The 18,931-nt window shown below is 40.3% G+C and overlaps 2 protein-coding genes across 4 annotated transcripts; one reads left to right on the forward strand and one right to left on the reverse strand.

Annotated features, from left to right (window-relative positions):
• Positions 1-310: 310 nt before the first annotated feature.
• On the reverse strand, positions 311-17,020 carry LOC140503900 (UPF0764 protein C16orf89 homolog). 3 transcript variants are annotated; one of them, XM_072608297.1, is made up of 10 exons: positions 16,934-17,020; positions 15,266-15,369; positions 10,509-10,638; positions 8,755-8,904; positions 7,878-8,028; positions 7,205-7,322; positions 6,292-6,427; positions 2,971-3,075; positions 2,219-2,305; positions 311-1,159 (listed from the first exon to the last, which is right to left on the reverse strand). In XM_072608297.1, exons 3-10 carry the CDS (start codon positions 10,612-10,614, stop codon positions 1,059-1,061), a joined length of 954 nt encoding a protein of 317 aa, XP_072464398.1. In that variant the 5' UTR covers positions 10,615-10,638; positions 15,266-15,369; positions 16,934-17,020; the 3' UTR covers positions 311-1,058. The 3 variants fall into 3 exon arrangements, with proteins under 3 accessions (XP_072464398.1, XP_072464379.1, XP_072464389.1); XM_072608278.1 differs by having other exon boundaries at positions 10,509-10,795; XM_072608288.1 differs by lacking the exons at positions 15,266-15,369; positions 16,934-17,020 and having other exon boundaries at positions 10,509-10,833.
• Positions 11,631-17,132, forward strand: LOC140503973 (protein-lysine N-methyltransferase EEF2KMT-like). Its single transcript, XM_072608428.1, has 5 exons — positions 11,631-11,772; positions 14,967-15,047; positions 15,452-15,553; positions 16,493-16,626; positions 16,724-17,132. Exons 1-5 carry the CDS (start codon positions 11,671-11,673, stop codon positions 17,040-17,042), a joined length of 738 nt encoding a protein of 245 aa, XP_072464529.1. The 5' UTR covers positions 11,631-11,670; the 3' UTR covers positions 17,043-17,132.
• Positions 17,133-18,931: the final 1,799 nt, after the last annotated feature.

The raw sequence follows: 18,931 nt of genomic DNA on the forward strand, positions 1-18,931 counted from the left end.
TTTGTATTGTATAACTGGAACTTTTCCAAAGTTTGGCCTAAAGTGTAAGAAAGAACACTTATGTGCTAATTCAATATATGTAAATTTATTAGGATAGACAAGAGGTTTTATGAAACTGAATTTCCAGAACGCTATGGCATTGGTAGGGACTGAGCTGTGAAGACTGTCAAATTACATTTGGGCCACTCTCAAGGAACTTCTGAAGACCGATATTATTAAGGACACATAGTAATGACCCAGTAAGTCAATTGAAGCAACAAGGCCCTTGTTTGTCTACATTGTGAATAATCAATTCAAATAAGAAATGAGATCAATCAATAATCAACAAACATTTATTAAGGTCTTACTATATTCCAGATATTTAATAGGTTCTAGAGAAGGAAGACTAAAATTGAAACATTTTCTACTCTTATGGAGTTTACATTCTATTTAGGGAATTAAGGGGACTGTGGGAAGGAAGTATTTCTGTGGGTTTCCCTAGTATGTGCTATGAAAATATATTCTAATTCTGGGCATTGTAGTATTTTATTCCTAGAAAGCTGTATATCTATTTGTCATTTCCCTTTGTTCCTAAAGCAAGGATAGATGGAAGTAGTGGAGCCTGGGAATACCCAACCTCAGAATTTCTTGGTATTGGATGACTCGAATTTACATTTCCAGGAATGTTATGTTCAGAGGAGATAGGAAGAGGCACTTTGTAAACTTCATGAGACAAGCACTATCTATTCATTGTTGTTTTACCCCGGTTTTTGCCACATTATTGTTTTGCCCGGTTGTCTGCATGTAGGAGATGCCTGATGTTGGTTAAATTAAAAGAAATTAGTGATTTATGGGGACCAGTCAGGGTGACCAGTTTGGTTAGATAGAGTTAATACTCTTACTTTCATCCTTCTGCTAGCTCTGCTAATCTCAATTTCCAATTACACTGGTTTTGGCTAGCTTGTCTTCCTGTACTTTTCCATTGCTTTCCTAGTGAATTTATGTAATCTCAGAACCTAAGAGGATGCATTACCGAAAGGGCTATTTCATTTTAGTTGCTGCATGCTTGTTGGGAGGCGTTAATGAGGCTTGGCGATGGTTGGTGAATGTTCTGCAGAGTGATAAAGGAAGCCACCCAAGGCTGCAACTGCCACAGCTGTATTGTGGGAAGAACACCCATCTGGGGAGAAAGAATATTGTTAGGCCAGCCATCAGATACACTTTTCATTGCTGCTGAGGTGACACAGTTCCACCCTAATGTCACTACTTATGTGTTCAGCTTTAGGCATGAACCTTTAACTCACGTTTTAATCCCTTAAAATTATTTAGTAGAGTTTTTAAACATCTCAGATGGTGTCCTTCTAACAATAGCCTTAGGAAAATGTGAGTGAGCCATGACTGTTTTCTCCTGTTGCAGAAGTGAAAAGAAAGGACCTGACTCAGAGACACACAGAATGTAGATTGCCTTGCTTCTCAATCCTTCTCCCATGTCCTTTCTTTTGTTGTCACCAACAAAAATGAGCATCTGTTTTTTTTTAAAAGATGAATGGTCTTGAAAGGATCTGGATTTTGGTTCACTTTGCTAACTCCTTTGACCTTAAAGAAGAGTCCCAGATTCACTCACAACTAAATAAGGTCATTTTTCTCCAGCAGGTAGGAAGAATTAGTTCTTAACTGGTCATCAATATCTGGCAGGCATTGGCACTGATAAAGAAAAATCTGAGGGCCTTGCAATGGCTTTCCCTTGCTTGATAAGACTTGCTAAAACCTATAAAATTGTTTGAGTTTCCTTTGTTATCACCACTTGCAGGTGGAGATGCAGATGAGAAGGTAAATGACCAAAAGAGAGAAGGGGAGAATGGAAGGGTTTGGCTAATCACACCCTGGATAACTGACACTGACAGGAGAATACCCAGAAGAAGAGACGATCTATCTTGCTTTCTGCTTGCACCTTGAACTTAAGGAGGAATTCTTAAGAAGAGAAAAATAAAAAACTAAGTTCCTCCTAAAAATATGAAAAGAAACTGGAAATGTTTTTCCCCCTGAAAAATGTAATCAAAATGTGCCTTTCCAAAAGAGCTAATGCAATTTATGCCTATTAAGTTGTCATATATATTTCTAGTAAAATATAGGGCATCTCTGCATAGGAAAATGTGTGTGTGGGTAGAGGTGGCTAAGTTTAGTACCAGACTTTTCTCAGGCACTGGAAAGACATCCTATAAGCTTTTGATGGTTTTACCTGAAAATCCTTTCTCTCTCCTCTTAGCTCTTCTCAGTGATTGTTGTTCGTCTTCACCAACTCTGGGTAATTGCTTTCTATTGTCATCTGGGGACAGAAAAAATAGGGACGGACATCAAGTGATTCTTTAACATGCATTTTCACAAGTATCTCCTACCTTTCCCCACCCTTATTTTCAACAACCCTATCCTGTTGTGGGAGACTTCTTGAATGTGATGGTTCTATTTGTAGTTTTTCTCTGTCCTGACTATATATTCCAAATGTTATATAAATGTGAGTTATTGTGTTTATTCCATCAATTCCAGAGTTTCTGCTACTTCTGTCATAAAGTCTCCTCTTCCTTAATATTCTTCCTTATTGCCAACTTCTCTTAGACCCTTCCTTCAAGCCCCCAGATTCTTTTTAGAGCCCTTAATGGAAATTATTTCAACTTAAAAACTCCATTGTAAGGCCTTATGCTCAGTTCCTTGCTTTCCTGGAAATTCTCTGCACTACTTCTCTTTTTATATTGTGTCTTCTCTGCTCCTTGGAAGGAGACCATGAATATGAAAAGCATGGACAGTATATTCCTAGCATTCAGTAAGAGTTCCCTCCATCAAATATCATCAAATGTTTGGTGAAATAGTTTTTCATATTTGCAAAATCTCCAGTGAGTTGTTAATGTAGTTTTTTCTGATGGGACATGGCAGGTTGAATTTTCATGTTCTCAAACTCCTCTACTTCCCTACTCCCAAGGCATCAACTTTACTCACAAGACTTCCCAAAGCATCCCTCCTTAGGTTGCTGCCAGGTAAGAATAGCCTGTAGCCATCTAGGCTTGTAGAAATCTGAGTATCCAGAAAGTCCACAGAACATGACTGGGGAAAAGAGGATGAAATTAATTATCTTTTCAATATCCTGGATACATTTGACAGTCTTACTCACTTCTTTCCCATGTTATTCCTGCCACATCCTAAGGGGTTACCACACACCTGAGAAGGATTGTGTGTATTGAGCCACTGGAACTCTTGACTGATAGTTGAGGAAGTTGCTCTAGCAACAGGGGGCACCACCTTCAACTTTGAGGTTAGCATCACCTCAACCATAGAGAGCTTCAATGAAAGTTGAAAGTCATAGGTGTTTTGGGAGATAAGAATTTTTTTATGGGATTTGGGTTTCCAAACTAGAGAACCTCTACCATTCCAGCTTACCTTATTCCTCACCCAAAGGTCAGGGACTGATATCTGTCAGTCACTCAAGAGTTCAGACATTCTGTCTGCATTTTAGGGAAGAGGGGAATTGTTGTGGGCAAAAGAAGTCAGAATTGTCATCAAGAATGGTGTTGTGTGTCACTCAGTTGGGTATGGAAGTTTATCTTACCTTACAGGGAAGCAAGAGGAAAGGGGATAGAAGAGAGGGGATAATAGAAGGGATAGCAGATTGTGGGAAAGAGTAATTAGAAGCAAACACTTTGGTAAAGGGACAGATGAAAGGAGAGAATAGAATAAATGGAGGATCAGACAGGATATATGGAAATATAGTTAGTCTTTCACAACATGATTGTTATGGAAGTGTTTTGCACGACTACATATGTATAACCTATATCGAATTTTTTGCCTTCTCAATGAGGTTGGATAGGGAGGGGGGGAAGGGAGAGAATGTGGAACTCAAAGCTTTAAAAAGGAATGTTAAAAATTGTTTTTACATGCAACTAGGAAATAAGATATATAGGCAACGGGATATAGAAATCTATCTTGCCCTACAGGAAAATAGAAGGGAAGGGGATAAAGGGTGGGGGGTGATATAAGGGAGGGCAGATTGGAGGAAAGGGTAATCAGAATACATGCTGTCCTGAGGTGGGGGCAGGAGGGGAGATGGGGAGAAAATTTAATATATGATCCCATCCTATTCCATTCACTCAGTGCTGTGTGTGTGTGTGTGTGTGTGTGTGTGTGTGTGTGTGTGTAATCCCACCAACTACCCAGATACTGAAAAATTTCAAGAGTTACAAATATTGTCTTTCCATGTAGGAATGTAAACAGTTCATCTTTAGTAAAGTCCCTTATGACTTCTCTTTGCTGTTTACCTTTCCATGCTTCTCTTCATTCTTGTGTTTGAAAGGCAAATTTTCTGTCCAGCTCTGGTCTTTTCATCAAGAGCTTGAAAGTCCTCTGTTTCATTGAAAGACCATTTTTTCCCCTGAAGTATTATACTCAGTTTTGCTGGGTAGGTGATTCTTGGTTTTAGTCCTAGTTCCTTTGACTTCTGGAATATCCTATTCCATGCCCTTCGATCCCTTAATGTAGAAGCTGCTAGATCTTGTGTTATCCTGATTGTATTTCCACAATACTTGAATTGTTTCTTTCTAGCTGCTTGCAATATTTCCTCCTTGACCAGGAAACTCTGGAATTTGGCCACAATGTTCCTAGGAGTTTCTCTTTTTGGATCGCTTTCAGGTGGTGATCTGTGGATTCCTTTAATACTTATTTTGCCCTCTGGTTCTAGAATCTCAGGGCAGTTTTCCTTGGTAATTTCATGAAAGATGATGTCTAGGCTCTTTTTTTGATCATGGCTTTCAGGTAGTCCCATAATTTTAAAATTGTCTGTCCTGGATCTATTTTCCAGGTCAGTTGTTTTTCCAATGAGATATTTCACATTACCTTCCATTATTTCATTCTTTTGGTTTTGTTTTGTGATTTCTTGGTTTCTCATAAAGTCATTAGCCTCCATCTGTTCCATTCTAATTTTGAAAGAACTATTTTCTTCAGTGAGCTTTTGAACCTCCTTTTCCATTTGGCTCATTCTGCTTTTTAAAGCATTCTTCTCCTCATTGGCTTTTTGAACCTCTTTTGCCAATTGAGTTAGCCTATTTTTCAAGGTGTTATTTTCTTCAGCATTTTTTTGGTCTCCTTTAGCAAGGTGTTGACCTGCTTTTCATGCTTTTCTTGCAGCTCTCTCATTTCTCTTCCCAGTTTTTCCTCCACCTCTCTAACCTGATTTTCAAAATCCTTTTTGAGCTCTTCCATGGCTGGAGCCCATTGAATATTTATTTTGGATGTTTGGGATATAGAAGCCTTGATTTCTATGTCTTTCCCTGATGGTAAGCATTGTTCTTCCTCATCAGACAGGATGGGAGGAGATATCTGTTCACCAAGAAACAGATGGTCTTATTCTATGGTCTTATTTTTTTCCCCTTTTCTGGGCATTTTCCCAGCCAGTTACTTGACTTCTGAGTTTCCTTTCCACACCCATCATGCCTCCAGATCCACCCAGCTAGTGCTTGGGGTCTGAGATTCAAATGCTGCTTCCCAGCCTCAAGGCTTTTGGCGGGGCTGCTATTCAGTGTGAGATTAAATTCAGCTGCTCGGGTCGGGGGCAGGACCACCTCACAGGGCTCAGTTCCCTTGGGGGTGGGGGGGGGGTGGGGGGGTGGGGGGGGTTATGCAGACCTCCAACAATGAATCCGGGCTCCTGCCTGCTTTGGGAGCCCTTGTCTGCTGCTGCCTCCACTGCTGCCTCCCAAGGGGGCCTGAGTTATGGGGACACCCCACTCCCCTCTTGGCCAGCCAAAGAGACTCTCTCACTGACCTTTAGCACCTGTGGGTGGAGGGACCTGCACAGCTGCTAGAGATTCTGTCCCTGGGGCCTACTTGGATCTGTTCCACCCCCCCACCCCCACCCCCGCCATGCCACGCAGCCAAGTCAGGGCTGGGCTCTGTTCCAGGTCCAGTGTGCAATGGACCTTTCATGTCGGTTTTTCAGGGCTCTCTGGAACAGAAATCTCCTCCACTCCATTGTTCTGTGGCTTCTGCTGCTCCAGAATTTGTTGGGAGTTCTTCTTTACAGGTATTTTATGGGCTGTGGGTTGGGAGCTAGCATATGTGTATCTTTCTACTCCGCCATCTTGGCTCTTCCCCCCGAGAAAATTTGAAATTCAAAATTTTGTGCAAGTGAATGTTAAAAATTGAAAATAAATACATTTTTTAAAAAAAGCTGAAAAAAAGAGAAGTGTGTGTGTCTGTGTGTCTGTGTGTGTGTATGATAAAACAGGAAAATTATGTGCACTTATCTGGAGAATGGAAAGCAGTTCATACTATTTTCCATGAAGAGATCTCGATCAAGAAATGGGAATTCAATTTCTTCAGTTTTCAAGTTCAATGCCATCATGTTAGCACACAGAATATCCATGTAGTATTTGGATTGAAGGAACAGACCATCTGAGCATCCTTTCTAGGGACCAGAAAACCAGGAAGCAGTGAATTTAATTTTGGTGACAGGAAGGAGTAGCTATTGTTAAGAGAAAAGTGTGTGATTTTGAAATGGACCTCACATAGTGTCAGTGTATGTAAAATGACAGCTTCTGCCAGGATTCTTTCTGCATGAAGTGTTCCAGCATGCATAATTGGGATTCTAACTATAATTCTTTCTAGGACTCACCCTGTTTGTTGTCTTCTGGAACAACATCTACAGTAGGCTCTGAGAGACCAGCAGTCCAAAGACCCAGATGCCATGTACTCACCTACTCATTTTCATTCTTATCAGCTATAAATATTGGGTCTTTCCTATGCCAAGTGAGTTTCTGAATTCTTTGAAGAGTTTTGTAATACTGCGCTGAATTCTGAGAGACAACTGCCCCACCTCCAATTTTGGATCAGGAGCATCTGACAGAGATTCAGCTAAGGAGGGGAGACAAGGTGACATTTTTGGTACTTCTAGTTACAAAAATAGTGCAGAAAATCTTTCTGACATGTGAAGATACAAATAATTAGGAATTAGATTACAATTTCAATCTGAAATCTGTAGGTAAATAGCCAGTAAGAGCAATGAGCCTTGCAGATCAGGAAAAAACCCTGGGCAACAGGCAATGTGCTAAGGAAAAATTTTGGTTCCAATAAAACATTGCCAGATATATGGTGGTAGCTGGATGGCCCCGTGTTCAACTCTATCTAAATTTGGTGCTATCTGACCTTCTGGAGCAATCTCCCAGTGCACAAAACAGTCACTTACCATTTTGGCAAACAGGAAATAGATGAGCTGGTGTGACAGTGCGTAGCCCATGCAGCCAGGCTTAGTCATGAGCTCTCTGCAGAGGTCAGTGACAGTGCAGGGCTGTAAGCCCTCCTTCCTGAGAAGCAAGCAGTCCCAGGCTGTTACTTACATAAAATAATGAAAGAAGTACAGAGGAATTGTACAACTGGTTTTGAGCTTGAAAAACGTATGGAATCCACCTCCAGAGAAAGAACTGAATAAATCTGTATGCAGATCAAAGCATATGTTAAAAACAACAACAATAACTTTATTTTTCTTGTTTTTCTCTTTGGGTGGGGGTCTGTTTTCTTCTGCAATATCACTAATGCAGAAATATATTTTTCATGACTGCACATGTATAATGTATATCAAATTGCTTGCCTTCTCAAGGAGGGTAGAGGGGAGAGAACCAAGGAGAGTATTTGGAATTCAAAATGTAAAAAAAAATGAATGTTTAAAATTGTCATTACATGTAACTGGAAAATATACACATTTTCACTTGAAAAAAATAAAATGAGCAAAACATTTGATTGCCCACTGAATATAAGCATATTGAAATGGGAGCAGCTGCTGTGGGAAGTGTTTTTCTCCAAGGAGTAGCTGATGGTACTTTTCTCTTCAGGGAAAAAAGAAAAAGGAGAATAAAACTCACTCAGTTCCTAGTAAGAGCATCAGGCATGAATCACTTAATTCTTCTGAAAAAGGATCTGATTTATCAGTCTTGGAGTAGATCATGGAGGTGTTTGTGTGACTCCATGAAGGAGGGAGATTCCAAAATCCTGGCTGTAAAGTCTCTTGAAATTCTGTCAGAGGGAAATTGACCAGGGAGATAAAGCAATTTTACATAAACCCTGATACCAGATTTCCATCCTACTGCTGCCTGGAATATACATACATAACCCATGCCCAAATTTCTTGTGCCTCACAAATGTATGGCTAGGGTCTTATGCCTTTCAGGAGCCACTTGAGAACCACAGCTGAAATCATTCAATATATTCATATCCACAGGAAGAGACCTCTACTACCAGTCAATCAAATAAATATTCGTTAAGGCATTGTGATAAACACTGGGGATGTAAAGGAAGGCAAAAGGTAGTCCTGGCCCTGGAGAAGCTCACAACAAATCCCAAAGAAGGGCATTCATGGAGGATAAGACTTAATTTTCTTTAAAGAACAAACAAGTGCTTCTAGGTTAGAAAGTGAAGGAGTCTTCTGAGACCTAACCACAATTAGAGAATCTGTACAGGATGACATACATGACATGTCATTTAAGGCTAAGCTTCCACTGCAGGGCCATTTCTCCAAGTAGAGAGACCTAGAAATGCCACAGGGAGCTTTTCAGAGTCAGAGGGTACTATGAAAGGAAAGACTTTCTGCTAATTCCTCTCAGTTGAATTCCTGTGTACTTTGTAAGGAGGCTGGATGGCAATTTGTCTATTCAACCCCATAGGTTTGTCAGAATCATTCAAGCAAGGGAGATTAGATTAGTTTCCCTAGCAAATAAACCTTCTGACTTGCACAATATTTACCTTCTAAGTATTTAGAGTCACTGAGCTTGAGATAGATTGTGGCTCTGGTGATGAGTGGCAACAGCTTCTTCACTATCTTCTCTACCCTCAGGCTCAGGGGCTTCAGGGCAGGCTCCTGGCCCCATTTCTCCAAGACACCATTTAGTTGCACTGTGAAGGAACGTGACAGACCTGGGAATCAGGTCTTGCCCCATTGGTGTGCTTTGGCTCTCCTTATTCAGAAAAATGTGTCTGAATCTCATTCCTGTGTGTTATGTAGGCAGAGGTTATTGAAATCCCACTATCATTGTTCTAGTTCTTTCCACTAACTAGAAGGTAGCACTCCCCTACCCCTCTTTGTGGGTGGAAGTGGGATTGGAAAAACTGGGGGAATTGGAAGCCAGGTAACCTCAGCCCCTAATTTTCTCTGCTATGACTCAAGACAAATCCCTTTCTCAACTCTACCCATTTTCCTCAAGATTAAGTCCCCTTCTCTCTTCATTGAGGTGTTCTGGGGATGAATAAAGTCATGGAAGGGAAACACATATATGAATTTTTGTAGTTTGGGGAGGATTGGATCCCTAGAAAGTTGAAGAATGAAGTGGACATGGTAGAAGAGCTCAGCTAAATTCTGCCTGAGGCTACGTTAACAAAAAAATCAAAGAATGTGAATAATAGTTTTTCTATGTTCCAGATGAGTAGAGAAAATGGTGACAGGTATTTTCAAGCATTGCAACTGTTCTTCTATCTCCTCTTAGTCATTAACATGGTAAAAAAAAATACCTACTATCCTCCCACCTTTGTCAGTAAGAAGTAGAGATGAACACTTTCCCTTTCATCTGAGGGTCCCAATATTGGGGTCATTTTCTTGGTAATCTCTTGGGTTGGGGATAGTAGTTGAGAAGACATTACTGGAAAAAAATCATTATACACAGTATGGCCCAAATCCAGGCCACAGGGACATAAGTAAACCTGCTTCAAACCCTAGTAACATCATCTCCCAGGACTTTCTGGCACTACAAATTCCATTTCCTGGGGGGCTGAGCTGGCAGCCAGCATGGAATAGGATTAAGAAGGGCTCCCATTACTTCCAGTGGGAGGATTACTTTTGTAGGTAGAAGCCTAATGGAAACAATCCCAAACCAAGATCTTGAGGCCCAGGTTGTTTGCTCCCTTAAGGAGAGTTATTACTAGTCTAAGGGGTTATGACTGGCCCCACACCAGGGCAGGCTTTTTTCTGTTTGACTTGGCCTTTCTCCAGAACGTTATCATCAGAATTCTCTCCTCTTCCAAAGCTGAACAAACACTTCAGCCTTTTTCCCAGAACCTCTGAATGTCTTTGGATACAATGCAATGTGAACTGAGGTTATAGGAACAGTTTGCCCACAGTTTAACTCTCATAATTTAACTCTCTATTAAACAAGAATATTTTCCTTACCTTGTTTGTACAAGAAAAAAAGAAAATGAGTCCTAGAGACTGTTTGTTTTAGTTTGGGAAACTGGTGTATAGCATTCTTTAGGGACCCCTGCTACTAAAACGTTTTCTTCAGTGTTTGACATAATTCTTTTTACTTCTAAAAACTCAAGAGGTACAAGGCAAGGGTATCCTCCAGGCAGTCAGAGATTAAGTTTAAAAAATGTATACTTCTTAAATTACTAAAACATAAAGTTTAGTTTCAGCTAATTTCCTATGCCTAAATTTAGCAAATCATTGGAAAAGCCTAAAAACTGTCTTGGTTGCTAGTCATCCTGTGGAAAAGAGTAAGTCAGCCCACCTTCCAGTATCCAGAATCCTGACACTCCATCCAGGTTAAGCTCCCTGAATCTCTTCTCCAGGAATGAGGTGGCTTTCTCCAGGGCAGTAAGGATCATCCTGCCCATGGCCACCTTGCTCTCAGAGAGGTCCTGTTGGAGAGAGAGTGGTGGAAACAGTGATGGCAGCAGCAGCAGCAGCAGCCCCATTAGGTACATGTCTTAGTCCTCTGCCCTCAGCTGAATGTTCACAACAGCTCCTGTACTGGATGCCTCACATACTGTTTTTCCTTTCTTCTCTTTCTTCTCACTGGAAAAAAGAAGGGACAAGAGTTTTCCTGTCCAAATAAGAAGATAAGTAAGTGCCACAGAAGGGCCACTATTGCATTACACTAAAGTTGATTTGGTTCTGGTCTGGAGTAGTGGGTAAAGGGATTTGCAAAAATTGTGTTGAATATGGCTTTGCCCAAAGTTTAGGACTCCTGGAGTGCTCAGTGAGAATGGTTTAAGTGGTAGCTGGGGTTAGTGGCCCTGGAATACATTTCTACCAAACTGTTTGGAAATCCTTGGCCAAAATATTTAGAGAAGATGGTAGCTGCCCCACAATATTATAACAAACAATATCCTAAACATTAATCATTCAGAGATATCATGGGAATTTTTAGGGCTTTAGTTCAGCCTTAAGGTACTGCCAAGGAACATCCTGTCTGTCCTGGAGTAACCTGTGAGAGGAGTCTAAAATCAGGTGCGCGTAGAAGCACTTGGTGTTCTTGTACTTCAAATGTTTCTATTTGTCCAGGACACAAATAGGCCTATTAAACATAACTTTCTTTCATCATGCCCAAGTTATCAGTTTTTTAATATGGAGAGATGTTTCCATATTAATTGGTATGAAAGGCTCATCTTCCTCACTTGTAAAATAAAGGAATTGAACTCTACGATTACTAACATTTTTTCTTCAAGCTCTAAAATTCTGGTTCTGAACAAACTGTATGCAAACCAGTGATCTGGGATTGTCTTTTCTGGTTTGTTCATTTCTTTTCCTTTTCTTCACAGACAATGTCTAATATATCAAGGTCACGCTTTCTGATTATGGTTTCTACTTCCTCTTGGCCCAGGGTCTCTAGTGAATCATAACATTCTTTAGCAAAATGTACCATCTGCAAATTTAATGTTCTCCTGAAAATGTCTGACATTTTTCTTCATTTTTTACTCTTTGAACAGATTCTTGAAGACAAATTAAAGAATTCATTGCATTATGAGCTGCTGCTGAATATTTTACAGAGGGTAAAAAAAAAACAAACCACCACATAGATTTTAATGCCATCTCACTTTGAGACATATTTGGACAGACTGAATCTCTGTAAGAATGTTCTGCCACCTGCCATGTCAGCAGCAAGCTTTCTGTAGCCTTTAAAAACTGAAATTTGAAAAAGAGGTCATTTGTATTATGCTGTATTGGGGTGTCAGCACAATAGACAGCTTTGGATGTTTTGTTTCCATGGATGAAGCTATCAGAATATATAAAAATATACTTTAGAGGAGAGAATTAATATGTTTTTGAAACCATCTGCAACATAAAAAAGATGACAGGTGCTACATATTCTTCCAGCTTTTAAAATTGCTGGTTTAATAGGTTTTTAAAATTTACCTAGAAATTGAGGAGACAGAGACTGCACATGAGCGTACAAGCACTGTGTTTTACTCAAATGTTAGGAGATATGCCTTGGCCCTATAAACAACTCTAATTTTGTTCCAGATCTGTGATGGCATTTGTGTAGGGTACTCAGGCATGGAAAATCTCTTCACCTCATGGCAACCCATTCAGAATTTGTAGTCTCAGAAAATTGCCTGAACCAAAAAGCTGGTTAAAGGGATTGCTTTAGAGAAAACTAGAAACACTTGTATGAACTAGTGAAAAGTAAAGTGAGTAGAAGCAAGGGAGCAATAGTGTGAACAGACAACTTTGGTTAATGCAGTGACCAACCATGATTCCAGAGGACCAGTAAGGAGGAAGGCTGTTCACTTCCTGGAGAGCAGAACGGGGATGCAAAATGAGATACGTTTTTGCACATGGCCAACAGGACAATTTATCTTGTTAGACTATGACTAATTGTTACCAGTGGGGTTATTTTTGGAGGGGAAGGGGGGTCAGAGATGGTGTTTGTCCTTTGTACTTGAAACTTTCTTCTCGTTTTGATCATGATATCAAGATGATGACATGACTTGCAGTTGACTTGGATTTGAGTGAGGGAGGGCTGTACCAAGTCACTAGCCTCACTTTCTCCTGAAGAACCATCTGGGTCCAGGGACCCGATATCAATCAGGATGACTGGAGATGGCCCAGGAAGCAATGTGGGACCTTGGTCATTTTAGGCTAAAGTCTTTTCAGATTCTCACTTTGGGTGAGATACACCCATTCTAGTAGTTACTCAAGGAATGGCCTCTTTTATTAATAAAAGAAAAAAAATAACCCAAAAATCAAACTGGGAGGGGAAAACCCTTGGGGTTCCTGGGTAAAAGACAAACAATTACTATTTAGTAATTACATTCACTCTGTGCTAGGTTGGTGGGGACCTAGTGTCTAATCTATGGGCAGAGGGAGAAAGGAGGGAAGAGAAAACAGTTTGTTAACTGGGAAATAAAAAAGTTACCTGGGGTAATAAGATCACGACTTGCACATGTACATAGAGATAGTATATTTCAGAGGAAAGACTAGAAGCCGGGTCTTTTTGACTCTGAGGTCTGCCCTCTTTCCACTCTACCATGGTGCCCCTCCACTTTGTAGGTGTGAGGTATAAATTTAGGCTTGTTGTATGAACTTCAATATACATGGCAGTCACTCTGCCTTCACTTAACCTGTACTTAACAGCTTACCCTTGTTAATGTAGTGGAAATACAAATCATGCAGAATATACAGACTTTGCTTTTTATTTTAGCAGCATGTTATTGTCTTATACTTAGAGCAAATATGAGATTAATATTATGAAAAACACTTTGAAAGGATGGGAAAAGAGGAAAAATATGAAAATGATAAATAGGGAGGAATACAAATGGGGCTCAGCAATTTCCTAAGAAAAATTGAACAGGGCTGTACTTTTCATTTCTACTTGGAATTCTCCCTTCACAGAAGAGACATTTATATAAGGAAAAATAAATGAAAAATGATGAAAAGCTTACTAGGAGCCAAGCACTGGGTAGATAAATAGAAAAATGGAGAACTCCTCTGTTGAAGGAGCTTATGTTATAATTGGAGAGAGACAACACAAAAAAAGAAGTTCAACTACAAGGTAGGGGAAAGGTCTAAAAGTTGAACAGGAGCAGGAGTCGAGCTTTAGGCATTCTTAGATGCCATCAGTACAACAGAGGCAATGGTGGAACAGAGGTTAAAGCCTGTTGGTCTTCTGTCTGATCAGAAGAAATAGAGTTGGTGACTCCCATTTCATCCAAGTGAGGTGAACAGTTAGGCAGGACAGACGGGTTCTGGGCAAGCACGAAGTGAGGAAGAAGGGAGAGGGTAGAAGGAAATAATGGGATACAGCTTCCCTGGTGATGGCTCCAAAGGGAAGGATGGAATAATACCTTAAGCACAGCTGCTTTAAAATGTAACATTGCCTAAAAGTCTAAACCAGTAGAAAATAGGATACATCCCAACTGCGATTATATTGTATCACATTCTCTGCCAAATAAGATAGTTTGCTAAAACTATAATCTCTTAATTACATGTACCTGCATATTTGCTAAACAGCAGCTTTGATTCATAGTAATCCAGTAGTTTTTTCATTCATTGGCATTCCTAAGGAAATCTGGACAGTTGTTTTTGACTCTGGCCAGAGAACAGGATCTTTCTTCGGATATTTTATTCCTCATTTTTCAGTTCTCTCTGATTCTTTGTGACCGCATATGGAGTTTTCTTGGCAAAAATACTAGAATGGTTTGTCATTTCCCTTTCCAGCTCTTTTTACAGACGAGGAAACTGATTCAAACAACATTAAATAACTTGCCCAAGATCCCACAGCTAGTAAGTATCTGAGGCCACATTTGAACTCAGGAAGATGAGTCTTCCTGACTCTAAACCCAGCATTGAGCTACCCATTCTCTGAATCTAGAAGCACTTTTCTCAGCATTTCTTTCTCCTGTGAAACAGATATTTCTTGTGATATCACTTTTGAATTTTCAGTCAATCTTTTGAGTGTATCATGCATGATTATATAACCATATGTGCCCACCTTCCATTATCCTCTGAATCAATAATCAATCTGCAAGAATGCATTAAACTCCTGCTATGTTGTCAGGTACTTTGCTAAACACTAGAAATACAAATACAAAAGATAGACCCTGCCCTCAAAATCTCCTTACTTTGAATTTATCAAGCTGGTTTGGAACTGTGCCTCCAAATTAAAGCTTGCAAAACTAAGGAATAATAAAATAGATTAAAAGACTAGTTTTATTAACAACATCTTGCTTGTTATTTGTCACAGACTGTCCTGCATCCACTGTGTGTGAAACATCCACCACCAGTGAAATACACTCGATGCTTCCTCTCTGAGCTAATTAAGAAGGTAAAGAATCGATAGCTCTCCCTCACAGAGAATATCCTGAACCAAAGCAGTGTGTGCTCTGAAGGTGAATAGGGTTTCTGGAACTCTTCCTGATCTCCCCTGAAAATGTGGATTAGATTTGTAGGAAGAGGTCAAACTTCCTCGTTCATGATCAGCAAGTGGGCTTCGAGGTGACGATTATATACAGGCCAGTCCAGAATCTAGGCTCACAAACATACCTTTATGTTCCAACTGTCTGCTTCCAGGATGGCGACTCAGAGACAATAGACCCACCACAGCTGGGTGGATAGGAGAGTCTGCCAGTCATACCATTCTTTACCACCTAACCAAGAAACAATTGATAATCGTCATTTAATCCTCTCAGCTGAATCCTTGAATTCCTGCTCACTCTTGTATATCCACAGCATGAAGCTGCTCACACAGAGCCTTTGGATGAGCTCTATGAAGCCTTAGCTGAAATTCTTTCTGCCGAGGAATCCACCCAGTGCCACCGGAGTTACTTGCTGGTAGGACAGTTTCTCCTACTTTCCTTACACTTTGACCCAGGAACCATTTGTGTACACTGTGTCCAAGTTGGGCCAACAGTTCCTCATATTTGGCACTTCATGTCCCAACTCCATGTCCCCCATGTTTAGAATGCACTCCCTCCTCACTTCCATCCCTGAGACTTTCCTCATTCTTTTTAAGGTGAAACTCAAACGACATCTGTGTAGGAAATAGTTTGGATCTTCCCAGTTGCTAGTGCATTTCCCCCTCAGCTCTCCCCCCCAGATTACCTTGTAGTTATTGCATACATAAATACACGTAGCATCTATCTACGTATGTAGAAATGCACACAACACACACGCACACACACACACACATTGTCTCTGGTTAGACTGTACATTCTTAAGGGCAGGAACCGATTCACTTTTTCTCCATATCTGCAGCATTGTGAACAGTTCTCCCACAGGGCAAGGAGGAGGCACTGGAGAAACGCTTTTTACTTGATAGGTAAAAGTGTCTCATCTCTAGTGGCACAAATGTTATCTCACAGGATGCTAATTCCAGAAGGTGTCATTATGTGACATGTATATATGTATGCGTGTATATATGTACATATATACACATATACATATAAGCAGAAACAACTCATCAGGTTATTCAGTTCATTTTCCTGAAGAAACATAAAAGTTCTATGGCTGAATGTCATGCATGGTCTTATCTGACAATCCAAACAGTGTTCTTGGTGCTATATATAGGGAACCACAAAGGTAAGAGAATGTGAATGTTCAGCTTCAAGTTGTTGAGTTTATAAAATCAGTAATGGCCAGAGGGACATGGCATGGGTATCTCAGGAAGTCAAAAAGCTCTAACTGGGATTTGTAACGATTGCTGTTCATTTCATATTTAAAGATGCAAGTGGTTTTATTTTGTTAAAGAACTTTTCTCTCTCCCTCTCCCAGCCCTCTGGAAATTCAGTCTCACTCTCTGAAAGTACAGCAATCATTTCTCAGGGGACCACAGGCCTAGTCACATGGGATGCTGCTCTCTACTTCGCAGAATGGGCCATAGAAAACCCAGCAACCTTCACTAACAGGTAACAGATGGGACAGGAGCTAAAGCAAACAGGGAGGAAAGTAGGTTGATACTGCAGAAATACTAATTTGCTGCCTTTCTTTACTTCTCACACCCAGAACAGTCTTGGAACTTGGAAGTGGAGTTGGTTTTACAGGCCTGGCTATTTGCAAGATGTGCTCTCCCAAAGCATACATCTTCAGTGACTGTCAGAGTCAGGTTCTTCAGCATCTCAGAGGAAATATCCTCCTAAATGGCTTCTTGCTAATGCCAGATGACGCAGCCCCCCTGCAACCTTCAGTCAGTACATTGGTCTCGCCAAAACCCACCGTGACGGCTGTTCAGTTGGACTGGGATCTAGTGACTACAGAACAACTGTACGTCTTCCAGCCGGATGTCAGCATTGCAGCAGGTACTGACCAAGACAGATCAAGTTAGAGATGAGGCGTGCAGCTTGATCTGCCTCCCAGGCTAAGAGAGAAGGGGTATGGTGGTGGAAACTGTTAAGAACAAGAAAACTCAACTGAATGTTTGGGAAATTATTTTTCATTCTCAAGGGTAAACGCAAGGGACTGTTACCATTAATAACTATGAGTTACTAAATGCATAACATCCTCATTTTAGGTTGCAGCTACTGGATTTATTTCATGTATGTATGTATCAGGTATGTATCAGGTGAGTGATTTATGGTTTTATCCAGTAAGAGAATGAACAGTTATGTCCCAGATACCAGTTTTGAGATGAAATTCCTCAGGGTTCCTAGTAGAAAGTCTGACCATTTAACCAGGTTACAGTTGATTATAGGGATTTTTATTTCATCATTTCTGGTATCTTATCATGCCTAAAGAGGAATGATAATTCCAATTTAGAAAGTGCTTTCCTCACAACAATCCTATTGGTGTAAATAGTGCATGTAATAACCTTTGGATCATGGTTTACTCACTGGTCAAATGAGGATCTGACTTGTTCATGGTCACAGAACTAGTAACTCTCCTGACTCCCAGCCCAGTGCTCTTTCTACCCTAACACCCTGCTCCTTAAATAATTTAAATTCATATTGCACCTTTTGTTTCTAAAACACTTTATAGACATCCCTACTTGGGTAACAGGATTTGAAGATAGTTTCAGAGACAAGCACCATTTTAAGAACTACTCATGGAAAAAGCAATGTTTTCACTGATCACAGTAGGAGGCTATAATACACTGGCCTCAATAGTCCTGTTATTCTCATCTTTTGTTCATACAGAATCTGGTTCACATCACTGACTGGAGTCTCCTGAGGGTCTCCCTGCCAGCCCTAAAATTCTGGGATTCTTTATTTCTGTTGTATAGGCTGGTTGATTCTCCATTTCACTGTGAGGCAGTCTACCAAAGGAACAGGGCATTTCATCCAGTTGTTTTTAAAGAATGTTTTTTTTTTAGTCTTCTTTCCTCCCAATCATGGGCTGAAGTCATTCTAGTAAACTAGAACTGAAAAGTCATCAGAATATAGGATCCTCTAAAGTTGGAAGGAACCTCAGACCACTTCTTCATTTTTATCTATGAGGGTCAATGAGCTTAATGAATTGTTCCCAAGTTACAGAATAGTAAGCAGCAGAGTAGAATTCAACGCCTGCTCCTACTATTCCAAGGTCATCTGACGTGAACTACCTCAGTATCCTCTTCCATCTGGAAGAATTTCTTTCTTCCCCTCATTTCTTCTCTGACTTCTCAAAGGAAGAATTATTGAGAGAGACCTTAAAGTCTAAACCCCTCATTTTCTTAAAAAGAAGTTTCTCTTCTAAATATGAATGTTCCCTTACGGTTCTCTCCTCAGTCTTTCCTTCTCTGCTCACACTCGAATCATACACTCACAACTTCAGCTATCACCTCTACAAAGATTCCCTAATCTACAATCCCATGTCTTCAAGCCTCCTGGAACCAAATTTCCAACAGCTTCCTGGAAAGCAGTTCAAAGTCAACAACTCTAAAACTAAACTTATACCCTAAAGACATCAAAGAAATTACAGCTAACGATAACAGTTAGGATTTCTATAGTGCTTTGAAGTTTGCAAAGTTAAATTCTTTCAACTTCATAACAACCCATAAAAACCTTACCATCATTTTTACAGATGAGGAAACTGAGGCACAGAGATTAAGTGACTGAGGGCCACCTAACTAAGGGAGGGTCTGAGGCAGAATCTGAACCCAGGTCTTTCTACCTCCAACCTGAGCCCTCCATCTATTTAGCTACTACACAGTGCTTTAAGGACTGCAAAGCACTTTGTAAATCTTACCTCATTTGATCCTCACAACAACCTTGGAAAGGAAGTGCTATTATTCTTACG

This window comes from Notamacropus eugenii, chromosome 1, assembly GCF_028372415.1.
Source record: "Notamacropus eugenii isolate mMacEug1 chromosome 1, mMacEug1.pri_v2, whole genome shotgun sequence".
In the NCBI taxonomy this organism is placed as follows: domain Eukaryota; kingdom Metazoa; phylum Chordata; class Mammalia; order Diprotodontia; family Macropodidae; genus Notamacropus; species Notamacropus eugenii.